The 27,302-nt window shown below is 43.9% G+C and overlaps 1 protein-coding gene across 1 annotated transcript; it reads left to right on the forward strand.

Annotated features, from left to right (window-relative positions):
• The first annotated feature begins 1,479 nt into the window (after nucleotides 1-1,479).
• LOC128618354 (CMP-N-acetylneuraminate-beta-galactosamide-alpha-2,3-sialyltransferase 1) lies at nucleotides 1,480-27,302 on the forward strand. Its single transcript, XM_053641916.1, has 7 exons — nucleotides 1,480-2,059; nucleotides 7,206-7,396; nucleotides 23,266-23,445; nucleotides 23,560-23,605; nucleotides 24,480-24,599; nucleotides 25,295-25,471; nucleotides 26,696-27,302. The coding sequence occupies exons 1-6, from the start codon at nucleotides 1,811-1,813 to the stop codon at nucleotides 25,460-25,462; spliced, it is 954 nt and encodes a 317-aa protein (XP_053497891.1). The 5' UTR covers nucleotides 1,480-1,810; the 3' UTR covers nucleotides 25,463-25,471; nucleotides 26,696-27,302.

Below are 27,302 nucleotides of genomic sequence, written 5' to 3' on the forward strand. Positions count from 1 at the left end.
CCCCGTCTCGTGGAGCGGAACAACACTCCACCTTGCTGCCCTGAGGGAGCTCCAGTCACGCTGCCTAGTCTGGAGCGGAAGGCTAGCCCAGAACTTTTTTTCGGGGGGCAAGGGTGACAGCTGAGTGACAGCATGAGGCCTACGGGGAGGCCTCAGCTGTGGGGCTCCTGCCTGAGGTCAACATGGCGACCTCAGAGCTACAGCTTGAGGCCTACGGGGAGGTCTCGACTGTGGAGCTCATGCACGCGGAGGAGGCCGTCCCACTGCCCTGCCCGGCCGAGGAGGCCGTCCCGCTGCCCTGCCCGGCCGAGGAGGCCGCCCAGCCCTCCAGTCCTGCCGGGGGCGCTGCCCAGCCCTCCAGTCCCGCCTGGGACGCCGCCCAGCCCTCCAGTCCCGCCGGGGGCGGCACCCAGTGTTCCAGTGCCGCCGGGGGCGGCGCCCAGCGTTCCAGAGCTGGCGCCCAGCGTCCCAGGGCCGCCGGGGGCGGCGCCCTGTGTTCCCGAGCTGCCGGGGGCGGCGCCCTGCATTCCCGAGCCGCCGGGGGCGGCGCCCTGCAGTTCACTTCCAGCGCCGCCAGGGGCGCCGCGTCGACTTTCAACCCCGGTGGGGGTGTTGCTCCGCCCCTCTGCTGTCCGACGGAGGCTGCCTCGCTTTCCGTGGCAGCAAGAGACAGCTCGCACAGGGGCCCGGGACCCCCGTTGGAGGGGGGTTCTTGGTGCTCCGGGAGGAACACCCTTTGGAGGGGGGTTCTGTTACACCACGGCCAGCAGAGGGCGCTGTGGCACGGCTCTGGACTGGTCACATGACTGTTTTGTTTTCATTCGCTTTCTGCCTGAGTTCTAGTTTCTGTTTTGAGGTTGTGCTTGATTTAACCCAGGTGTATTTGGTTTAGATTAATTATGTTGGGTATTTAAACCCCTCGGGTCTATGCGCACATTGCGCGATATTATTTGTAGTTAGAATACCTGTGTGAGAAGGATCAGTCTGAACGGTGTAGCATCTATGTTTAGCATGCTAAGCGGTCTTTGTTTTCATGTCCTGTTTTCTGCCTCGACTCTAGTCCCATGTTTTCTCGTTAACTCTGGATAGACCGCGTTCCCGTGTTTGTTTGTTTGTGTCATTGATTTATTAATAAAGACAGTGCTCCTGCACTTACTTCCTGTCTCTCCCTCTGTTTCGTAACACTGACGGCCCGGTTCACAGGTGTAGTTTATATATCACGTGACGCGCTTAATTGCTACGTCACCTGATCACGGCAGGCCTATAAAAAAAATCATTCAGAGCAATGCAAATGAGATGAATGCAAATGAGTCAGAAGATGAGTCAGCTCTTCTGACATGCAGCTTTCAGGTTTACCTGCCTCTCCTTCACCCTCCCTTCCCCTGTCATCTCCTTCCCTCCCCTCTCATCTCCTACCCTCCCCTCTCATCTCCTTCCCTCCCCTCTCATCTCCTTCCCTCTTCTCCTCCTCTTCTATCCCACCCTTGTCTCATGATTCACCACACCTCTTTTTACTTTGGGTTTGAACCTGACAGCATTTTTGATTGGTCCCGCAAAGGGTCTAGTGGAGGTGTAGATTGTAGCAGGTGGAGATTACATAATCATATGAAGAAAAAAAACAGGCTGCAACACAAGACACATCAACACAGTATTCCTCCCTGGCACAAGCTACAAAAGTCTAGTTTATTTAGAGTAGATATTTAATTTTATTTTATTTTATATAATTTTATTCTATTTTATTTTATTTCATTTGATTTTATTTATTCTACTCTATTTTATTTTGTTTTATTTATTAATTATTCCCAGCATCATGAAATTCCAGGTTCGTGTCATTTACCTGGCCGTGTGGATGGTCTTCCTGCTTGTGTTCATCCGAGTCGATTTCAGATTAAGTTTGGGTGATTTCATCAATTTCACTGAGCGGGTGTGTGGGTGCACGAGCTGCATAATGGACCCACAGGAAGATCCGTGGTTCATAGAGCGCTATGACAGCCAGGTGCCAAAACTTATGAACAGGGCCAACAGTAATATCAGCGCACTCACACATGACTGGTGGATGGTAAGTATGATAAAATGTGTTATTTCTTAAAGTCTTTATTGGTACATTGTATTTCAACTCCACATCTTTGTTTGATTATATTTAATATTAATACAAACACCACGAACAAATAACAACGAAATTAAATATAATTATATTATATTAATAATGATCCAGTCTATTCTGTTTTACTTTCACATTTTATTTAATTTGACATTTTTTAATGATCTTTATTGTTTTCATGATTGATTTACTTTCAATTATAAGCCTTCTATATGATCAACAGTCATTATAACACTGCAGTGTTTCCTTTGATGTTAAACTGTTTGCATGGTTTTACTTTTAAATTTTTTTACAGTGTTTACTCTTTATCTTGTCATTTTTTTTCTCTAAATCACTATGGGCTGAATTTAATGTACGAAAAGTGTTATATAAGTAGAGTATTTCTCTTATTCGCATTCTTATTCTTATTATGTATTACTTTACGTATTTATAATACAGCACCATTCATGCATTTGGAATGCGGCTTAACATTATTTAGAGGGTGAAGTAAACAATGGAAACAAAACAAAACATAAAGGGAAAAAAATATCATACAATCTAACAATAACAATAACAAACATTAAAATAATCTAAAATATTTCTAAAAAAAAAAAAAAGATTAAAAATGTGTAAAAATAGAAGTACATTGATTAAAATAGTAATGTACAAGTAGCATGGTAGTAAAAGTAAGCTAAATAATAAAAACTACTTAAGAGCAAATGTTTTTTTTATAACAAAAATTATAATAATAATCATAATAATAATAATAATAATAATAATAACAAAACAACAACAACAACAACAACAACAACAACAACAATAATAATAATAATAATAATAAAAGTGATTTAACTGTGATCCATACAAACAAAATAGATCAATTTGTTGTGTTTTTTACTTTTTGAGATTATTTCTTTATTTTGATCAGGAAGAAGTAATTTTGTAAGAATATGAGCAGGGGGGATGTGGTTGAATACTTGTGAATATGAGATTAAAAAAGTTGTGAACTCTAATCAGATTTCAGTGTTCTTACACACAGATTCATGCAATGCAGATTCTGTACAGAGTTCCATGTCACATAAACCTGACAACCTGCTATAATTATGCAAGGTTCACCATGAGCATGCGCGCTGATTTAAACATTGGACGAACGTCAGAGATTTTAACATTTGCATGAATAATTAACCAGGAAGAGCTCCTTAATGCCTCCCTGCATTGTTAAAGGGCATACACCCTGTGTTCTGTGAGAATATCTCACTGGTAATAACTTTATGAAACACCTTTAAAGGTAGTGAAATAAAAAAAGGTAGTTTGTTGTTACTAGTAGCTAGCTAATTAGTCAACAACATATTTGGGTGCTTGTAATGTGCAGGACCGTATCAAATGTATTTACCTTTCCAAGAGACCCGACTCACTTGCCTCAGCATGGACTCTATATAATTATACATCATTTGATTATAATTACACATCATTTGAAATGATTACTGATCAATAATTCTTGAGTAAAGTAAAACAGAAAAATAATACTCAGGAAAAGATAGGAGTCTGGATAAAACAAGCAAGCATTTGTGAAAATTTTGCAGGAAGTTGAGTTCCCTTTCAACGGGAACTCATCACTTTAGGTGTTCCTGTGCACCCAGGAATGCTGCATCTTCTCTTCTTGTCACACATTGTAACATATTGTCCAGGAGGACATCCTGGTTAGGGATGGGAGCCGTGGGGCCCTGCTTCCTTCTTTTCTATGCATACTGTTGGGAAATCCCACCACTGGTTCGCCCTCTCTTCCTGGCATCTTTCTGAGGTTTGCACAGACTGTGTGCAGTTTGGGATTTGAAGGTATAAAGGCGCATTTGCATCTTTTTTTGTCATTCCATTGTCAGCACAATCTTGTCTGTAGATAAGCCAAGATGTCACCACCGCCATATCTATGAAATGAAAAACACTGGTGGTGGTAACATTTCTTTGAATGGATGTTGGTGCGATATAAAGCAATCAACAAGTCAACACCTCCCATGTGTTGATTGTATGTGGATACTGCTGCACGGCATGGGACCTTCATGGTTTTCTTCTGGCCTTTGTCCCACCTGTCAACGTGGGATACATGGTGAGCACCCCCATAGCTACTGAGGAGGGTGACCGACCTGTTGTTAAACCATTTGACTACATGCAACTGGGTATATAATTTAAAGAAACATGTAATAGACATGGGGCTTAAGAAAACTTTCAGTTGCCTGAGGGCAACGCTGTGCAATAGAGGGTTAATACTGTATTTTAAAATTTATCTTTGACACATCAGAAGCACCAAAACCAGTTTTGTTATTTCTGTGATTTCTCTGTGTAGTCTATAATCTCTGGAATTTTGCATTTCCTTGTTTCCATTGCGTTTTAAAAACTAGATTTCCTGCTAATCTGCTTGTACAGGTTTAGATTAATTCCAGCAAACCTTCAAAGAAAACACTGAGCTGTGTGTGTGTGTGTGTGTGTGTGTGTGTGTGATCGGAACTAAGATGGGAAACTTACTAAAGCTAGAAAATAACCCCTAAGAAAAAGTATAAAATTATCAAAGCACAGTGCATAAATTAGAATAATAGAAGTAACACTGAGGTTTTTGCTCATAGATTTGTTATTATATCAGTAAAGCTAGGGGAAGTAATTATTTTGGCAGGCAAGACTGCGTTACAGAAATGTATTAATGGCATCAGAGCTTTGCCAGTGACTTGTTCTGATGAGACATGTTCTGATCTGATCCATCCTAACAAACAAGCTGAATGCACATGAATACACATGCCTTTTTATTGGTGTGCATGACAGAAAACGTTGTGCGCACCCTAAAATGCACAAAGAGACACTTGTTGACAGACACATGGTCACGCAATAGCTGATCTTAGGTCCAACTAAACGGAATACTTGAGATATATTTTTGTAGGTGAACTTATGTTCGGTGAGTTAATATCACATTAAATGAAATGAAATCCAGTAACGTGAATGTGTGTGACCAGGAGTGACTTTTGTAACAAGAAGTTACTACAAGTGCAATGCACCTAGTTTTTCATATAGGTGGCGCTATAACTAAAAGCACAGAATCCTCATCACACATCATCCTGACATTTGCCATTACCTCAGGAATCCACCATAACAACCTTGATTAACAAATCAACTATCTCTTTAATTACATATTCACTATTCTCTCTAATTTTTGTTAAATAAATGTCCAACAAATCTGCTAAAGACCAATGTTTGAATACATTACACTCCTTTTAAAATAGACACCACCATCGTTATATTCCATGCTATCCATATGAGCATGATCAACAATGTCTTTTCAGTAAACAAGTTAATGTAAGACTCTTCCTTCGAAGCAGAAAAAAGGTTTACACAGTTCCAATTTGCCATTACATCCTGTAACACAATAGAAAATGTGCCTACTAACCTCAACCACACCTTTACAAATATAGGCTCTCACCCCAAATGGTTTTACAAATTATATCTTTGTGTTCTTTCTCTTTAAGCATCTACATGTTACCTCCCTTTTCAACTCTAATTGGCTTCATGTGTAGGCCATGCCATTTTTGTTTGAAGCCAACTGAACCTTGTTGGTTGCAAAATTAACACCATATTGAGCATCCAGGCAGGAAAATTTGACACACATCACTACACATTGATGTAGGGCAAATTTCAGGTAAATCAAACAAACGTCATACTACTATATCTTAGTGCAGTGCACCTAGTTTTCCATATAGGTGGTGCTAAAACTAAAAGCACAAAAGTCAAATGGATGTAATCCGGACTTGCTTTTGAGTAACTACTTGAAGTGTGAAGCCCATCATTCAAACCAGCACAGAATTATTCTATTTAGCATGGAATCATTTATGGCAACGACAACATCACACATCACTGAACCCTATCCAAATGAATCTTCCACCTTCTAGGTTTACATGACTATTTTTCAAGCAAATCAGACAAACCCTCTAGTGAATCAACGTGAATCTATATAGTAAACTCGTATAAACTCATTTTAAAGTGCAATATAACAGTTTCAGTCTAGGTGGCACTATAAAAATGACTCATGATTATAAGCACATATGTCTGGAGTTTATAATAATTTAATTTCAAGTGAATCTGATTATCTTTGTAGAAGGAGTATGAAAGAGTTTGTTAAAGTTATATGAAGAAACACGAAACTTTAAAAATGCCCAACTTCCTGTTCCTGTTTTCCTAACAGAAATAGAAATGTAAAATTTCATGCATTTTCAGCCATTGTAAACCTCTCAAAACACTGTGGGAATGTTTGAAATCCCCATATTCCAGTCAGCATGGTCGACTTCCTGTTGGGCAGAGTCAGATACAACCAAGTGATCCTTGTCGTACATGACGAGTGCAATGACCATACCAAATCTTGTGCTCCTCCGAGAAAATTCATCAAATTCCATTCCGCTGTTCAGGGGCGCTATGGAGCTGGTAAACCACGACCAACCCTATTTACTACATCATGATTTAATTTTCGGTATGATCTGTATGCCAAATTTAATTCATTTTGAAGCATCAAAAATGAGTGGAATTGCTAAATTATAATAAACACACCAAAAACAATTATATATATATATATATATATATATATATATATATATATATATATATATATATATATATATATATTTCTGTGGTTCTAATGTTTATATATATATATATATATATATATATATATATATATATATATATATATAAACATTAGAATCACAGAAACATTGTGCTTCTATTTTGAGATCACTTTAAACCACTTTAAAAATTAAACAGATATTGTACAACAAGTATCAAACCCAACATGCACTCGTGTTAAATGTGACAAAATAATCACGGCTAAAATTTGACGATTAAAATGAAATCAAAAATTTTGTTCCCTGAAACTGGAAAAATTAGGGTGGGCTATATATTTATTTTATTAAAGATTTTATAGCTTAGATTTAAATGTAGACTATTACCATAATGTTTTATATTATAATAGCATTCCAATAAACACTATTGACTATTCAAGTAAAGAGAACATTTGCTTTAGTAATAGAGATTATTTGTTTATTTGAACTTACAAGCTTTATTCACTATGATCTACTCTTTCACATCTGTGCAGAGGCTCCAACCGTCCCAATCAGTGAATCTCAGTGACGTCGTGGAACCTCTGTTCTCACTGTTTCGTGATGAGGAACACTACAGTGACTCTGGTCCTGACCGCTGTAGAACCTGCGCTGTGGTCGGCAACTCGGCCAACTTGATTAGATCCCATTATGGTGCTATGATAGACGCTCACGACTTTGTTTTCAGGTAATATCATTATCTATCTATCTATCTATCTATCTATCTATCTATCTATCTATTGCTGTGATAAAGGATTTCTTCTGTTTGTGTGTATATCCCATACTAAATAGTTTTAGACCTTGAAATGAAATACAACATAAAACAAAGGCAACCTGAGTAAGCACACAATACAGTTTAAAAAAAGTTATCCAACACCTATCACCCATGTGAAAAACTAATTGCCCCCTTAAATTTAAAATCTAGTTGTGCCCACCTTTAGCAGCAATAACTGCAACCAACCACTTCTGAAAACTGGAGATCAGTCTTTAACACTGCTGTTGGGGAATTTTTGCTCACTCTTCTGTGCAGAACTGCTTTTGTTCAGGTACACTGGACAGTTTTTAGAACTGCCTCAGCATCTCAACTGATTCAAATCAGGAGTTTGACTAGGCCACTCCAAAACTTTAATTTAGATTTTTTTTAACCATTCAGAGGTGGATTCACTCCTATGCTTTGGATCATTGTCTGGCTGCATAACCCAGTTGTGTTTGAGTTTCAGCTTACAGACTGAAGACCGGATATTCTCCTTTAGGATCTTTGGGTAGAGAGCAGAATTCATGTTTCTCTCAATTATTGCAAGTTGTCCAGGCCCTGAAGCAGTATAGCATCCCCACACCATCACACTGTCTCCACCATGCTTGACTGTAGGTATGATGTTCTTTTTGTGGAATTCTGTGTTTGGTTTACGCCAGATATAACAGGACTGTCTTCCAAACAGTTCCACTTTTGACTCATTAGTCCACAGAACATTGTTGTAATTAATTTAACACATTAAATAAAGGAAAAAACAAGAGAATGACCACAGGACACGGAGGGTAGTAGTATATTGCCGCATTTATTGGGAATAAGGGGGAATAGTAGGAGAATAAGAAGGACTAGGAGGAGAATAGGAGGGAGAAAAAGACGGCTGGTAAGGAGTATGCCCTGGTGAGGGAATTGGGCTCAGCGGGTCATCAGAATAGTCAGTACTGGGGGAATCCATTGCCTCATAATCATTAGCAGAATACAGAGAAGGCGTGTTGGTGACAGGACCCGTCTGAGTGGAGGCATCAACAAGGGTAGCAGCTGGGCTCAGCCGATATCGCAGAGGGGGAGGAAAGGTAGACGTTGTAGATGGAGTGCGTAGGACGTCAACCAAAAGAGCGAGGTCTGCAAATAGGTGAGACAGCTGGTATCACCTCTTTGTCCTAGGACCAGAAGCCAAGTGATGAACAAAACAGGAAGTACGGTTTTAAAAAACCTAAACCGGGCTGGGTCGAATCTAAGGGGATTGGGAAAAGACTAAAAAAGGAACCTAAGGGGTTAGGGAAATAGATAAAAAGCGATTATAAGGGTTGCTGAAATAGGGTGTTGATGAAACATAAGGGTTGTTGGAACCTGTACAAATATGGACATAAGGGGAAACGGGAGGCAAAAATAGCTAGACATATTGGTATTTGGAAATAGAACAAGGGGCGGAGGCTCATAGGACAATTGTATAAAAGGGGAGCCCCACTCCAGGCTAGTCAGATCACTCTTTGGGATATCTCGAACGGTTTGGATCCCATGTATTTGGGCTAAATAAAATTGGACCTTTGCTTCTCCTCACTCACTGATTCTGTGTGGTATTTTCTTGAACCTGAATGAAGACTCGACTGAACTAGTGTGAGTATATCTTTGCTGAGAAAAATTCTTAACTTATGTAATATCAGTACTGCATAGTGGACAAGAGAATTGTTCCACATTTTGGCACCCCAGATGGGACTGGGCTAAGACCCGAATGTCCTGAATCCGGGTTGTGGGACTCGGTTCCGAGGGACAGCAAAAGGGCCGTATAGGGAAAAGGTATGACAGGCACCTGTTCAAACAAAGTCCTGGCTTAGATACTCTGCTGTCACTCGGGCCAGGCCCCGCAGGACGGAGGAAGGATAGAGTTGGTCTCCAAAAGAGCCCAGTTTAATTGTACTGTACTACAAATTGGGACACAGTTTAAGGAAGTGAGTGAGAAAAGGCAAAAGATGATGTGTCATGAAAAGTGCGTGACTTAATGTAACAAAGAGAATAAGTGAAATGTGTGTTTGAAGTGCATGTGTGAAAGTCCTGCGATACCGCTGAATTAATAGATTCAGGTCTGCAATAGAGGCAGGTGGTGAGGCCTCACAACCCCAGATACCGGCCACGTAAAGGGTGGTGACTGCTTGGTGGGGACCCCTAAATACCGCTGGAGTGAGTCCAGGTCTGCTTAGAGGGGTATAAATCCTGGGCCCAGGTCTGGGTAGGACAATACCCGGTGAGTGTGTGAGTAAAAATAAAAGTGTTTTTTGAATTAGGGAAAGTCAGGGGAAAAAATGAAATGTGTTATGTGTAAAGGTGTATAATAACGTGTGAGCATTATAGCATACAGTCAAAAGAAAAGCTGGGCCAAGAGGACAAAGAGGAAGGGGAAAAAGGAAAAGGACACATAGAAGGAGGGTGAAAATGGGAGCAGCTAGATAAGAGAAACGCATTCAGTTGCCTAGTATGGCTGCTGAAACGGAAAAGGGAAGGACAGTGCTGGACATTATTGTGGAAAAGCACAAGACAGATGAAAAGGATATTAGACATTATTGCAAAAAATGGAATGAGAAAATGTGTGGGCTATGGAAATGGCCTAAAACGGGTACGTTTGAAGAAAAAGAGTGTCAAAAGATGAAGGAACGCATTATCATCTGGGGAGAACAAAAGAAGGGACAAAAGGCGAGAGAAAAACAAGTCAAACAAGAAAAGATAGCAGACTGGTTTTACCGAGAGGGAAGGGAAAGAAGAGACCGAGAAAAAGAGTGGAAGGAGAAGGAGGAAGCGGATGAAAGGGAGAGAAAGGAAAGAATGAAGAAAGAGATAGCAAGACAGGTGCAGGAGACGATGGAAAAAGAAAGATCCAGGATTGAAAAAGAAGTAGAAAGCAAAAAAGGGGACATGGTGCCCCAAGCCGAAAAGCGTGGAGAACGGGGACCCCCACCCCCATACAACCCCCAATTTAAACCTGAGACAAAACCAAGGAAACAGAACCCGCCGGTGGGAATATACCCGCTGTTGGAAACACGATTGGAGGGAGAGGAAGGATGGGAAGAAGCGGAAGTAGAAATGCAAGGAGTTTTCAAAGGACAGCAAAAGAAAACTACGCCAATCCGAGGAGAACAAATGGTGGCTGAGAGAACGGAAGGTAGAAGGAACTTACACGGAGCCACCTGTGTAGAAGAGTGGAGCATGGACTTTAGCATGCCAAACGTTGAGGACCAAGAAAGGCAGAAAATGGTAGAGGATTACATCAGAAGTCAACAAGGGAGACAAGAGGAACAAAAGCAAAAAGACAGGTGTGAGCAGTATCTACGGGAAGCGAAGCAACACGAACAAGCACAAAAGAAAAGAGTGGAATGGTACCTAAAGGAAATGAAAAACGAAGGCGCCCCTATGCCAGGAATGAGTTATGGGGTGGGCCCTATCAGCACCCCGAAACCTAGTGTTCAGAATAAAAAAGGGGAAAGGGGTCAGCAGGAAAGGGAAGAAAAGGAAGGGGACCAAGGGGGAAAGGAAGTCAGAAGAAGTGAGGGACGACAGGACTTTGTGGATGGAGCATGGGACCGAGTGGTGGAGAAAAGATGGATGAAAGGGAAAGGAAGGAAGGTGAGACTGGAAGGGGATGTTATAATAAATCCCTACCTGGGATCAGATGACAAAGAGATGGAAGATCGGATGAAGAGAATGGAAGAGGTGATCATATATGACGAAGGAACAATGAATAGAATGGAGGAGCTGGCCGATCAGTCTAAGCAAATAGCAGATGTAGTCACAGGGTTAAGGGCCCAACAGATGGAAGAATTAAAGAAGTTACTGGAAATGGAGCAGGTGCTGAGCCGACCCATGGCCCAGCAGAAGGAAGGCCACAAGGTATCAGTAGAGGGAGAGGAAGAGATGGACCAGTTTCAGCCAGTAGCAGATTTGGATAAGGAAAATAGAAGGAATACCGGCCGAGAGAGTGGGGCAGACAGGAGTGGTAAGGACGAATATGGAGGAACCCAGGGAGAAACATCAGAGGAAGAGGAGGATAAAAAAGGGAGGCAGCTGAGAGACCGAAGAAGCCTGAAACCTCCACTCAAATATCGCACATGTCCTGTCAGAGGGGAACATGTGAGCAACAAGCCAGGGGATTCATCAATAACGCAATACCCCTTGATGGTTAAGGGAAAAACATTACAATACACTCCATGGAACTTCATGGACCTGACTGGATTAATACAAAGGTTACCCAGCATGTGTGAAGGAGGTCAGAAATGGATCACGCAATTCGAAGAAAAAACAGCAGGGCAACACCTGGCTGTAGGAGACATTAAAGCCATTTTATGTCAAACAGTGGGAAAGGGACGCACTGAAGAGATCTTGAAAACAGCCGGTCTAGACGACTCACTGGATGACCCGACAATAGATCCCGTACCTTTCGGTGGAATGCGGACGACGATATGGGATGCTATTCGAGCAATATATCCGGCTAAAATGGACCCGGGGAGACTAGAAGTGATCAAGCTAAAAGAGGATGAAAATGTGTTAGCCTTCGTTCAAGGTTTCCAAGACAAATGGAGAGACGAGACGGGAGCGAAATGGGATTCCTCAGTAGCGAGTGTAGGACTGTTCAAAATGCTGTTGAAAAAAGCCCTACCGGATGAAGTACAGAAGAAGCTGGAAGAAGTGGTAGGGCTAAGTTCAATGGAATGGAATACGTTTATGGCACACGTGACGCACCACGTAGAACAGCAGAGAAAGATGAAAAAGGAGGCTAAGGATGCCGCAGAGACCCTCTAGACCCAATTATACAAGGCACAGCTTGGAGAAATAGCCAGGACCAAACAGGAGGAAAAAGAGAAAAGAAAAGAGAGTGCCAAGCAAGCGGCTGTGATGGTGCCTGCACAGCCCACAACAGCTGTAGAAGCAAAGGGAGCAGACACCCAGGGATATCCCCAAGTGCAAGTGACGCAAGGGCCTGTGATGATGCACCCGACCCCCTATGATCAGACGTATCCAATGGGTCCTCCCGTGTATACCGGACAGCCATATTGGAACAAGGGGAGAGGATATGGCAGGAGCAGGTTCATGCCCCGAGGAAGTAACCAGACTGAGGGATGCTGGGAGTGTGGGGACCCTAGCCATTTGAGAAGGAACTGCCCGCACCTCTCCAGACCGACATGGGGTGAAAGGGTGGACAGGGCTGAAAGGCGAGGGCAGGTGTTGGGAACTAGAGTTCCCCAACCAATGCCTGAAGGCAGTAGGACACAGCTGCCCTGGCAGTCCCAGGCCCCGGTACCTCCGGGAGGCCACATGTATGGCCCCAGTGGAGGACAGGGACCGAACCAAAGTTGAAGATGCCCAGAGAAGCCAGAGGGGGAGCTGATGCAGTATGCCACCACACTGCACCCCGAACAAGAACCCACAATAATGGTAAAAATAGGAGACATGTTTAGCGCACCTGTCATGATCGATACAGGGGCCACCTATTCAAGCATCGGGAAAGAAGGCTCCCAGCTCCCCCTTTCACGTAAGACAATACAAACAATGGGCTTCTCAGGGAAAACACAAACCTTACGATTTACTGAGCCTCAGGAATTAACATTGGATGGGATAACAATTCAGGCTTCACTTCTGTATGCCCCAGATGCACCTGTCAACTTGCTAGGAAGGGACAGTTTGTGTAAACTAGGGGCACAAATACGGTGCGAAGCGACTGGCATGTGGGTCACGTTTCCAAAAGTTAGGGCTATGCAGTGCCTCATTGTACCTGAGGGAAAACCAACAATACGGGAAGTGGACAAGGTGTACTGGTTGGAAATACCAGACTTACATCAGTCGGAACTATGGAAAAAGTATCAAGAATGGCAACCGTGGGTCCAATATATGCGACCAGAGTAAAGGGAAGCGAGCGTTCCACTGCACTGCACCATCAAATACGACAGAGGCGGGCAGGACCAGGACTATGCACAGTTATGGGAAGAAATGGAACAAGGACAGAGAATGGACGTCAAGACACTGGATGTGATCTGTGGACCTCAAGGAGTGGCGGCAATAATCAAACTCCCAGACAGAATAATGAATTGGTACCAAGAAGAAGAAGCCGCTCCCCATGTCACCCTTATGGTGGCACATGGTTTTGAGCCAAAAGACTTGGGACCCATGGTGAAACAAGCAAAGGAGGCAAGGGAATGGAAACCCACTCAAAACCAATATCTTCATACGTCACCAGATGGGAAATACATCCGCATCTCGATAGCAGCCATTGACATGACGGTTGCAGGAAGTATGGAGATACACCGGAGGATTGACGAACAGGGTAAACAAATGGCTATAGTGGAGCCGGGCAGTGACATTACACAGGATCTGCTGCACGATATACCCGAGCAACTATGGACCAAGCATGAAACGGACGTAGGACTAGTAAAATCAGCAGGACTAGCAAAAATAAAGGTCAAGAAGAATGCAAAGTTACCCCATCAACGACAATATCTGCTTTCGGTGCAGGCCAGGGGAGGTATAAAGCCAACCATACAGGGACTGCTGGAAGCAGGGGTCCTTGTTCCCACCAGCAGTCCTTGCAACACACCTATTTTTCCAGTAAAAAAGCCAGGTACAAACAAATGGAGGTTGATCCACGATCTGCGTGCCGTCAACCAGATAGTAGTGCCAGAAACGCCCATAGTACCAGACCCTCACACATTGCTGACGAACATCCCAGAGGGAACAAAGTGGTGTACAGTCATTGACTTGTGCTCAGCCTTTTTCAGTGTGCCTTTGCATCCAGAATCGCGGTACCTATTCGCCTTCACGTATGAGGGGAAACAGTACACCTATACGAGGCTACCGCAAGGATACTGTGAGAGTCCATCAATATTCAACCAGGTGTTGGCCCAAGATTTGGCCACCCTGGACTGCCAGAGCACGGCCCTGGAATATGTCGACGACCTCCTGATATGCAGTTCCTCGGAGGAAGAATGTCAACGAGATTCGCTAAAAGTATTACGGCTACTGGCAGACAATGGCCACAGAGTCAGCCGGGAGAAACTACAGTTTTGCAAAACCAAAGTAGAATACCTCGGTCGAATATTAGAGGGAGAAAGCCGCACAATAGCTCCCAGACATGTCGAGTCCATTAGTAAGGCCTCTAGGCCGCAAACAGTACGGCAGATGTTGGCTTTTTTGGGAATGGCAGGATTTAGTCGTCCGTGGGTATGCGAGTTTGCTTTGAGAGTCCAACCCTTACAAGACATGATTAAAGCAGCAGATCATACGCAAACGAATGCTAAGTTGGAGTGGACACCTGAAGGGGACGCAGCCTTTATAGATATAAAGGCAGCACTGACTACGGCACCAGCCCTTGCTAATCCAGATTATAGAAAACCGTTCCATTTGTATGTTTCGGAAAGAAAAGGATATGCAACTGCCGTACTAACCCAGCAACAGCAAGGCAAGGGAAGACAAGCTATAGCCTACTACAGTACAGCCCTTGACAACGTAGAGAAAGGCATGCCACCATGCTATCGTTCTTTGGCGGCAGCAGCGTTCGCATACCAGAAGGCATCTTCAATTACGATGGGGCATCCGGTCATTCTGTATACAACCCATGCTCTTCATGCACTCTTGACCAGTCAGAATTTTGTAATAACAAATTCGCGACGTACAGGGTATGACTCCATACTCTCGGCCCCTGAATTAACTATAGAGAGGTGCACTATGGTTAACCCAGCAGAAAAAATGATGACGCCCCTGGATGGAGAACCACATGAATGTATCAGTGAGTCTGAAAAATTCTTAAAAGCGCGGCCTGATTTAGAAACTGATGCTTTACACGATGTGGAGCATACATTCTTTGTAGATGGGTCCTGTTTCCGTACCAATGAAGGGAATCGGGCAGGGTATGCCGTGATAGAAGCAGACAAGACTCCCCCGGCGTTTAGGGTAGTTTTGAGTGTTCCCCTTCCACAACCGTGCTCGGCTCAGCTGGCAGAGATAAAAGCCTTGGCAGCTGCTTGTAAACTGGGCAGTGGATGACGATGCAACGTGTCTCTGCCCATGCACATACCTATGCACATGGGGTATGCCATGTTTTTGGTCCTATATGGGCACAGAGGGGATTCCAGCGAGCCGATGGGTCTACTGTGACCCATGGAGAGGCGATCTCGGACTTATTGTACGCCATGAACTTACCGTCAGCGGTAGCTATTGTCAAATGTAAAGCACATAAAACAGATGGCTCTTTTATTACTAAAGGAAACGCGTTGGCAGACGAAGCCGCCAAGAAAGCTGCAGTAGGACCGGCCCAGATGATGGCGCTCACGCAGCCAGAAGAGATCTCAGTCCGTCACCTGATGGAGGACAACATAGCACAAATAGTGGAAGTGCAAAACACAGCAGGGGAAGCAGAACTCTCCACATGGATAAAACGGGGGGCGAAAAAGGATAAGGGAACTGGCCTTTGGTGTAGCATCGATGGCATGTGTGTGGCCCCTGCTAGTCTCCTACCGCTACTGATAAAAGACGCCCACGGTCTTGACCATACCAACAGCGCGGAGACGATCCGGAAAATAAGACAAGAATGGTGGTCACCGTATCTGGCAAGTGCGGTGGACCAGGCACTCAATAACTGCGAAACGTGCATAAGAAATAATGTGCGGAAGAATTTTACCGCACCTCTAGGGCACATTCCGCCGCCAATGGGTCCGTTCAGACATTTGATGATGGACTATGTAGATATAGGGGTCGAAAATAGGAAGGAATCAAAATGCTACATATTTGTAGTAGAGGATCGGTTTAGTAGATGGGTGGAGGCTACGGCCACTTCTAGAGAAGACGCTAAATCTGCCGCCAAGTTTCTCTGTCGAGAAGTCATTCCACGTTTTGGTATTCCAGACTATCTGAGCTCGGACAATGGAGCTCACTTCGTCAATCAGACCATTGAATTGATTACCAAGGCACTGGGGATTGAGCACAAATTGGGCTGTGTATATCATCCCCAGTCCCAAGGTATGGTAGAACGGGCTAACGGCATATTGAAAAGTAAATTGGCAAAAATATGTGACAGCTCACGACTAACCTGGGTGCAGGCCTTACCCCTAGCCCTGCTTAAAATGCACTCCCAAACTAGCCGTGTGACGCACCTTACGCCCCACGAAATGTTGACAGGGCGCCCGATGCCCATGGCATTTACACGCGCCCCGTACACGGGCCCCCATTAGAACAATTGGAGGGTGAAATGAAAAGCTATATACGCACCCTCACACAAATCCACAGACATTTGTATTCGCAGGTCCAAGAAGCGGTCCACGGCGAGGAAGTGTCCTGGGTGAGGCAAATCGATCCGGGAGACCACGTCTGGATCCGAGTCTTCAAGAGAAAGAACTCTCTAGAGCCACGGAGGGAAGGGCGGTTTGAAGTGGTAGCTGCCACACCAACAGCGGTAAAAGTAGCAGGACGACCTCATTGGTATCACCTGAACCACTGCAGCCGAGGTGGATTTGGCAAAGGGCCATTGCTTCGTGAGTCAACTGACGAACAGCCGTTGCCCCCCGGTGAGCAACCCTCGACATCAGGAAAGACTCATCCAGCCCAGCCTCCTGAATGTTCGACTACCGACTCCAGCACGGACAGTGATAGTGGTGCTGAAGAGGACCGTAGTCCGGCGCAAGGGACAAGGGCGCAGACCAAAAGACGGGCACACCGGCAGACCCCTAGTCCCATCTCCAGTCCCGGTGAGGGTTGGTCGAGCGACGAACTCACCACAGTTGGAGAAGTGGCTGGGCCATCAGGTACTGGGGAAACACCAGTAAGCCAGGAAGCGCTACCGATCCCCCCCACAGAGGTCGAAGACCTGAATTCCATCTCAGCTGATTTGGCCTCTATAGTACAAGGTCTAGCTGACCCGCCTGTCCAGTCATCTGTACCATACGAGACTATAGATTTCGCGGATTTGGGCGGATTGAGTCCCCCAACCCTACTCTCGGACAACACAGCAGGACCTTCCCCTGTACATGACCATGCCGCGCTCCCAGACAGCGGCCCCTCCATATAGACTCATGAGCAGCGACAAGGCAATCATTGTAGTATGGGCTGTGGTCCTGGTGGCCGGACTAACCATGGCTCTTTTACTCGTCTATGCACCTTTTCACAAGCCTGAGGACACCCATGACTCCACCCCCGGATGTAGTTATATCCCGACTAGTACCTTGTCACCTAGGGCCGAGGCACCTGTTGCTACCTCATTTCTCCCTCCTACCACACCCACACCGTCACCACTCTGAAGACATAAGAGAAACGCACGAGTAGGTCGTATCTCACCAGATGACCTCGACAATGACCCCGCAGAACGCCTGGCGGAATGCCTAAAGAAGGACATTCTTTCCCTGTCTGTGTTTAGCCAAAATGTTGAAAGCGTCGAGGTACGTCGCATTGCATCACGTCATCAATGCCGATCTGATGGCGTGTTTCGGCCAGAAGGTCCCCCTCGACCCGCAGCAGAGGTCCCACTCCAGTATATGGCCACCCTGTCGACTGTTCACTCCCGCAAAATATTTTGTGCTTTGACCCTGATTACTCTCGCCTATCAGGCATCATTGCTTCGGGGCAGCCCACATGTGGCCTTCTATGGCGCTGGTTACAACTCCCTGAACCTCACCATAGGCCACCTCCAGATCACGGGGATCCCGACGAGTTGATGGTGCCGCTTCAACGAGTCGCACCCAGTTTCCTTGAATGCCTTTGGTGCCTTGACCCGTCTCCCCTTTCGTTGTACAGTCGAAGCTTGTGTTACCCGCGGACCTGAGACTTCTTTGTTCTCTCACCATGCTTCTGTCCCCATAGCTGTGTAACTTATTCATGCCGATGCCTTCATGAAATTACAACGTTACTCCATGTCTGCGGCTGACACACCTTTAACTGAGGATCAGACTAACCTGTATCTCAACTGGATGTTCCATACTGCCCGCGCTGTCACGGACCGTTCATGCCTGGTCTGTCATGACCGGGCATCTGCGCCACATTTCATGTTTCCCCTAGGCGACAATGCCGAATGTCTCTCCGCCCCATATACAGAGCAGTTCCTGTGTCCCACGGTCTGTTTACTGGGATCCCTATCTATAGACTATGGCCCTGATTGGATGCGGAACGCTAGTTCCTCGTGTTTGTTTAAGCCACTGCAAATGCATGACGCTGCTTTTGTGTCCGTCCACCAGGAATTACCCCCTATCTTTCCCCTGTGCGTATGCTCCCCGTTCGGCACTTATGACGTCGGTAACCTGTCAGCCCGCTGCAACCTCACCCTCCCCTCAGAGGATTTGGGTATTCCCGTGCTTCTGTCATACAACTCCACGGCAGACAATTCTAGTACGCTGCCAGCATATGGAGACATCCCTATTACCAGACCTGGTCTTCGGCACCCGGGCGGTGGCGGATGTGTTGTGGTATTGCGGGGGGAATCGGGTCCACCAAACATTACCAACTGAATGGCAAGGGTGTTGCGCCCCTGTCCGACTTGATGGAAAGACACGTGTCATTGTACTGCCTGACCTCCCCGGACCTCCTCCTCCGCGCTCTCGCACACGCCGTGATACTGCGCTTTGGAGCCAATACCTTAAAGATGCAGACACTATGAATTACACGGACTGGGCAGCTGACACGGTAGTCACCTTGAACTGGGCAGGTGCCCCAGTGAATGTCCCGAAGAAATACAAGGCCATGGGATCGGTTGGGAGAGGGTTTGCCGCCACCCTGCTCCCTGGAGTGCAGGTTGTTCGTAACACTGCTTGGATCAACTATCTGTGTTACAATCAGCAGAGGTTCATTAACTACACGTTGGGCGCTTTGGGCCTTATCCGGGACCAACTTCATGCTACATCTCTGATGGCGGCCCAGAATCGCTTCGCCCTTGATCAAATGAGAGCCCCAGAGGAGGGGGTTTGTACAATGTGCTGTGCAGCTATTCCTCTCCACATGGATGAACGGGGTGCCCTGTCCAAGGTACTCGCCCGCCTTCAAGCCTTACAGGAGCATCTGGCCAACTCAGGTCAGGGGGACGCGCTACATCTGCCGTCCTGGCTCTCCTGGATGATGTCGGGCAGCTGGATGGCAACGATTGCTCGTATTGGCACTGCAGTGCTGGCATTGTTTCTGCTACTCGCCTTCATCACCTGTTGCATTATACCTTGCACTCGCAGATTGGCCGTGTCCGCTGTTACTACGACTAACATTTCTGGCCAGTACGTCGTTTTGGGTGAGGTGTTTCCGCCTCAACGGGGGGTGGTTGTGTGCAGACGACAGAGCCAGGGCAATGAAACAGAGGCTGTGTATGTTGATATGCGCCCATATGAACACGCTGATCTGACTGCGCCTGATACGGCCCCTGTGCCTGATACGGCTCCTGATGTGACTTCAAATACAGATGTAGCAGAACCCACCACCACTGCAAACAACAGCGAGACACGGCAGGCGGACGATGACGAGTAGGACAAATACAAACGATACAGCCAGACGATTACAAGTACGTTACAAGTATGTTACAATTGCAAGCATATTACACATATTTCCTGCTAATACAAGGTAGAGGCCGGAAAAAGGCCTATCCGAGAAAAAGCAGGTGTTTCATGGCATGACTGTATTTTGGTATACCAGTCCAGGACAACCGGACTCAGGCGCACTACATTCAGTTCTACGGTTACCCTGCACATTTTACTTGCATAGCTCTGGCAACACTGTGCGAGAACACAAAACTGTCCTGGATTTATTGAAAGCTACCCCGGAACAAGCTATCGTACAAATCAAACCCACAGAGGAGGGATTGGGCGCAGACAAGGAGGACCAACACCTGTGGGGATACATAACAGTGACAGTACGACAATGGTCAGTGCAACACCAAACAATACGAAAGGCTATGTTTGTACATAAATATCCAAAGAATTGATCAACTGTAAGAAAACCTGATTGAGAAAAAGGACCGTTGGCAAGTCCATCGGACCCTTCCATGAAGTATCAAGCACTACAGAGTAAATTAGAAGATGAGATGAGCCATGCCCTAGGTGAAAGTGCTAGCCTAACCTCTCCCTAAGGGTGGCCCTCAACGGTGCGTAAAGCACCTGGGTTGAAGACCATCAGACCATCCGCATGGAAGAAGTGCTAACACTAGACCCTGAGAACAGTAAAAGACAGTAACCAGTGTATTCAGGCAATTGCGTGGTCACAGACACTGTCGAGCACTAACAAAGGCTGGCAGAGTGGGAATTTTTCCTCGTGTAAGGTTTTTTCGCCCACCCCTGAATACACGCAACACGAGAATAGTGCATGAGACACTAAAAACGAGACCCAAAGGATACAAGGCTGTAGGTCACAAGAACCTGGCCGAGAAAACTAGGGAAATATGTTTCTTACATTGTATATGGATGTAACCCTTGTAACGGTAGTGGTAGTTCTCAGCAACCTTATATAATCAGTAGACTAATCAGTATCTAAGTAGTGATTACCGAGCATACTAAAACGAGGAAAAGCATGACGAGCTATGTATACCTGACAACAGGGCAATGGAGAAGGGGCGTATTATTGCCGATTCTCCAGTTGCCTATTTACTATGAAGCCCCACACCACATCGCTCTAGACAGTCTCCCTCAGGCACATCAAGATCTTTTAAAAGCCTATCCCGATAAGTGCAGTGTGGAAGTTATAAATGCAAGAGACTCTGATAGTGAGGATATTGGTTCAGGAGAAGAGGAGGAGTATGGACAGAGGCAGTACGGCTTTGTAAGGCTGACCCTCCGGCAATCAACCCCAGATGAGCGAAAGGTGCGCCAGAACCAATTCATACATAGATAAACTTTGAATTAGGAGGTGAGGCTTCCCCAAAAGCCTCAGAGGAGGGAATGTTGTAATTAATTTAACACATTAAATAAAGGAAAAAACAAGACAATGACCACAGGACACGGAGGGTAGTAGTATATTGCCGCATTTATTGGGAATAAGGGGGACTAGTAGGAGAATAAGAAGGACTAGGAGGAGAATAGGAGGGAGAAAAAGACGGATGGTAAGGAGTATGCCCTGGTGAGGGAATTGGGCTCAGCGGGTCATCAAAATAGTCAGTACTGGGGGAATCCATTGCCTCATAATCATTAGCAGAATACAGAGAAGGCGTGTTGGCGACAGAACCCGTCTGAGTGGAGGCATCAACAAGGGTAGCAGCTGGGCTCAGCCGATATCGCAGAGGGGGAGGAAAGGTAGACGTTGTAGACGGAGTGCGTAGGACGTCAACCAAAAGAGCAAGGTCTGCAAATAGGTGAGACAGCTGGTATCGGGTGTTGAGATCAAAGCCCTCCAGTCCCTCTAGGGCAGCGAATAGGAAACCAAGTCCCGCGTTGTGAGCTGCATACCAATAGACATAAGAGAGGCATGTAAAGAAGGGCATTCACCATGTGCACCTGGTCACTAGTAGCCAAAATAACATGCAGCACTAAGTAGCATATGGGCCACCAAAAAAGGAAGGGAATAAGGCAAAAGCAGGGAGCTATCTATAGGTCTATGAAAAACACACACCCATACACACAGGAGCTAAGGGAAAAGAATGTATGAAAACAACATAGGGGAAAAAAGAATAAGCAAACATGGACAGTCACAGTCAAAAGTAAATAATCTAAAACACTCACCCATGTTCAAATTAGTGGAAAAAATATCCAAAGACGAAGTAACAGAGATCCTCTTTGTCCTACGGCCAGAAGCCAAGTGATGAACAAAACAGGAAGTACGGTTTTAAAAAACCCAAACCGGGCTGGGTCGAATCTAAGGGGATTGGGAAAAGACTAAAAAAGGAACCTAAGGGGTTAGGGAAATAGATAAAAAGCGATTATAAGGGTTGCTGAAATAGGGTGTTGATGAAACATAAGGGTTGTTGGAACCTGTACAAATATGGACATAAGGGGAAACGGGAGGCAAAAATAGCTAGACATATTGGTATTTGGAAATAGAACAAGGGGCGGAGGCTCATAGGACAATTGTATAAAAGGGGAGCCCCGCTCCAGGCTAGTCAGATCACTCTTTGGGATATCTCGAACGGTTTGGATCCCATGTATTTGGGCTAAATAAAATTGGACCTTTGCTTCTCCTCACTCACTGATTCTGTGTGGTATTTTCTTGAACCTGAATAAAGACTCGACTGAACTAGCGTGAGTATATCTTTGCTGAGAAAAATTCTTAACTTATGTAATATCAGTACTGCATAGTGGACAAGAGAATTGTTCCACAACATTCTCCCAAAATGTTTGAGGATCATCAAGGTGTGTTTTAGCAAACTTCAGACGAGCCTTAATATTCTTCTAGCAGTGGTTTTCACCTCCCCACTCTTCCATGGATGCCATTTTTGCCCAGTGTCTTTCTGATAGTGGAGTCATGAACAGTGACCTTTATTGATGCAAGAGATTCCTTTAGTTCCTTTGATGTTGTCCTTGGCTCTTTTCTGACTTCTTGGATGAATTTTGGAAGGTCGGCCACTTCAGGGAAGGTGCACTGCTTTGCCGAGTTTTTCCATTTGGAGATAATGTTTCTCACTGTGGACCTTTGGAGTCACAGAGCCAAATTTAGTATGAGATATACACAAAACCAGAATCAGAAGCACAGCACTGTGTATATATATATATATATATATATATATATATATATATATATATATATATATATATATATATATATATATATATATATACAGAGCGAGAGAGAGAGCTTGAATGTGCTTCTGAGGTGTCCTCTGGGTACTCTGGGCCTATCCATGTTATTGTACATTGGCATGAAACCTTGTCTAACCTCTGTCACAGGATGAATCATGGTCCAACCAAAGGCTATGAGAGGGATGTTGGGTTAAAGACCACACACAGGGCAATTTATCCAGAGAGCGCTGTAGACCTGGACAACTCCACCCATCTAATCCTGCTGCCTTTTAAAGTTTTGGATCTGCAGTGGCTCATTAGTGTTTTCACCACCAAAAACATTACACGGTGAGAGTACATGGACATCATGTGAAGCTGGAAGTATAGAAATGCTGTTTTCTTATAAATCACATTCAAATTGTCTTTGATATTGTCATGTTTTATTTTCCTTGTTGTGTTTAGTACATATACTGCAGTGAAAGCTACAATAAAAGCGAACAAAGAAAAGGTAACACAATCTTCAACATTAACTCTACTTTCCATATAATACAGTATCCATAAAGGTTTGACCAACCTCTGCTCTGAATTCACTTAGATACTTGGGGGTTACTTGGTAACTCTTTCTCCACCAATCCTGAGTTCACTGGGGTGTGTAGCTGATGATACACGGTGCATCTCATTAAATAATGATTAAAACACTCCATCCTATGCTGTTACGGGAAAATAATGAATGATGTGGTGGTGTGTTTGAGCAGAGTTACTGTTACTCCAAAGGTCATTATTTTCCTATAATAGCATGCCACAAAGTGTTGTATTCCACTTATACCACAGCAATATTTTATTTATGACATTTATAACATTTATCCATTTATAGTCGCATTCAAAACAGGTTATATCACTTACAGCTATAAACTATCAAATGTTTCATCTGCTCTGTCCTGAAGACTTTCCTGTGTTGGGAAATGTAAAGTTAGAGCTTTACCTCTGTTCCAAAACACTGACACTGGAGACTCCTTCCATAAAATGTTGTATACATGTCTCCTCAGAGAAAACTTCACCATATCAATGGCTACACACGTTTTTAATCTGTTTATGTGACGCATCCTCCATACAAGTCCCTGTGAATGAACTGTTACTATAGATGATAACGTATTAGAATGAAGGCAGTAATCTCAAAGAGATGCTTAGATTTAGGTACTGAAAAGCCCCACCTCCTTTACTGGGAGTGATAGGTTCCTTCTGGGACTGATCTGCTGTAACAATAATGCTACACTGTGTGTCAGTTACACCCCATCTGTACTAGATCATGTGACCTTTCAAAAAAAAGTTTACTTTGATCGTATCTATCCAGATTGAAGGGTTCTTCCACGTTGTTTTTAAAGGTGATGATCATTAATCCTGAGTTTATAAGATACGTCTACGAAAGATGGTTGATGAAAAACGGGAAATATCCATCCACTGGCTTCATCATACTCATGTTGGCCGTGCATATCTGTGACCAGGTGAAAACACTATATTTAATATTATAAGTAAAATGACCTTCTTGTGGTAAATTTCTGCACAATGCAACTGTAAGGGAAATGTAGCAGTATTGTAGTATTATGATAAACACATGAAAGACAAGTCATTAAAGGGTTGTATTGAGCCATGGTTATCAAAATTAAGAAACTATGTTGTGTTCCCAGGATAGGTTCCATAATCTCAGCCACTGCTGCATCTGGTGCATGATAAATATTGCAGCAAATAAATTCTCAGCCTAAGTAGTAACAAGGATTTTACATAGAACATAATAACCAACTATTTACAGTATACCACATACTTATCCAGTTAAGTCATAAAGGGTTTTTAAGGAGGCGCAATGTGGGAATACACCCTGGATGTGATGCCACTCCCAAAATTCCAACGTAACTAAAAAGTTTCCCTAAAGCTAACCCACTTCTTATGCAAAGTGACAAATTTATTCCTTCATTTGTTCAGAAAAGAAAAAAAAACATTGGCACTCCTACTGCAGTTGTGGAAATGACAGGACTTGTTCATTCTGCAAGTGAAGGAAAACTAGCAGGCAGAAGTTAGCATTATACAGTACACATGTTACACTTCAGCATATGAAGTAGTCCAATTTCAAATGACCTCTTTAAAACAAAATGATCTGTAGACATGTTTGTAGTCTCACTCTTCACCTCTCTCTCTATGACAGGTGAATGTATTTGGATTTGGGGCCAGTGCAAATGGACGATGGTACCATTACTTTGACCACTGGCATCGTCAGTCCATTCATGCAGGTGTACACAGAGGGGGAGTTGAATATGATGTCATCCTGAAACTTGAGCAGCAACAGAGGATCAAAATGTATAAAGGATGGTGATAGAGTCAGGTAAAATTATAAATTTCTCCTTTGCTATTTGATCAAAATACACTTTTTTGCACTGAGGACCTAGTGTTGTATGTTGATAATTAAGTAAAAGTAAAGACTCATGTATTAGTTAAAGAAAACTACTAGAGTAATTGTATATTTTTGTACACAAGTACAAGAAGAAAGAACATTTGTGCCCCCAGAAAGATAGCAAAGAAATATGTTTTTACCTGTTGTTTTACCAAAAACGCTTCATTACAAACTAAACAAAACTCCAGTGTGCTAGGTCCTTGTTCTAAACAATAATACATTTTTAATTATTTCTGTCAAACCAAAGGCTATTTTGATCAAATGCCATTTTGTTTTGTGCTTTAGCAAAAATGGCAGAGCTATTAGTCATTTAGGCCTGGACAAAATGACATTAAAATCCAATTTTATTAGATGTAAAGCCCGAAATGATTTAGATTGTACTCCAGCTATCCATACAGCTAGCTGAACACTAGTTGAACTAATTCAGTAAACAGGGTACTAGCTGCTACTTGATTTAGTCAAAATTCACTGTTTGAGAGTTTGTTGATGTTATTTAAGGACACTTAATCCATCTTCCATTGTCACTAACACAAGACAGCTAACAAGTTGGCTAAGTCAGATGAGAGTCAGCTCTTTGAGTCGACTCTTTGAATAGAATCCAAGAATTGGACCTTTAAGTCAGACCAGAGTCAGCTCTGAGTCAGATATTTGAGTTGAGCCATTGAGTCAGGTCTTTCAGTTGGTTCTTTATGTCTTATCTTTGAGTTGACTCTTTGAGTCTGTCCTTTGAGGCTTTTGTCCTGAATCTCTGAGGACATATCTTATTAGCAATTGATTTTGAATATGTAGAGGAGTAAAAGTTGACAAAAAACAGTAGTATTCAAGTAAAGTAGAAATATTCACTAAACTGAATTAAGTATAGTCACAAGGATGGACTGACCCGTCCAAGGTTTAAACATTTATCCTGCATGTACAGTACTACTGATCTCTTTCCATTTTATAGCATTGCAACTGTAACATTTACTTTCCCAATATTAAAACATGAAATCTACAGTACCTTTGTCTTTTTCTCCTTAATGATCACTATGAATATTATTGATTGAAACGGAGCCCCAGTGTCACATCCCATGCCTGGGGATCCTCCAGGTGTGTGTTACAGGTGAGGGACTGGAAAAGCCACTAATTCTCTTGTTTCTTTGTTTTTACTACCCACAGATGACACTCTTTTAAAAGACACTCCCATCATCACGAAACTCTCTGGCAGCATAACATCATTTAAGCGTGAGTCATATCGGCTCAATCTTTCAGGTTATTGCTGAGTAACAGAGCTTCATTTAAACTCAGTGGCTCTCGACAGCACACTTCTGTACAGATGACTGTTTTCTTTCTCTAATACACTTAATCCAATTCATTATCTCATTATCAAGCCATTCATTATCTGGATCTGGTGGGATTGGACGCTAAATACGATATATACAGTACTGTGGGAATGTAAACCAGCAACATGTTTACTTTTTCTAGATTTATATCATGCAAAAAAGATAAGCTGCGTATGTGTACACTACACGGATGCACATTGTACAGTAGGTATACAATTGCAGACTGTTGTTATGAACTATTTGTCTACTGTATTATTGACTACACAATGTGTAAAGTGCAGCATTATGTTTCATCCTGTGATTGATCAATAATAATTAAATCGCATATTTCTTGGAAAAACTTGGCAAAATGTTCCTGTGTCCATTGTTGCCAGGCATGTGTACATCTTCCTGCAGTAGCTATTTATTGTTTAAAGTATTAGAGCTGAAGTGTGGAGTACATA

This window comes from Ictalurus furcatus, chromosome 14 (genome assembly GCF_023375685.1).
Source record: "Ictalurus furcatus strain D&B chromosome 14, Billie_1.0, whole genome shotgun sequence".
Taxonomy (NCBI): domain Eukaryota; kingdom Metazoa; phylum Chordata; class Actinopteri; order Siluriformes; family Ictaluridae; genus Ictalurus; species Ictalurus furcatus.

What these genes read in the sequence shown, in the direction of transcription:
- LOC128618354 (XM_053641916.1), top strand. Translation starts at nt 1,811, where the DNA reads ATGAAATTCCAGGTTCGTGTCATTTACCTGGCCGTGTGGATGGTCTTC. An exon ending in TCACACATGACTGGTGGATG is followed by an intron (nt 2,060 to 7,205) that starts GTAAGTATGATA and finishes ACATCTGTGCAG; the next exon opens with AGGCTCCAACCGTCCCAATC. An exon ending in CCGTGCATATCTGTGACCAG is followed by an intron (nt 24,600 to 25,294) that starts GTGAAAACACTA and finishes TCTCTATGACAG; the next exon opens with GTGAATGTATTTGGATTTGG.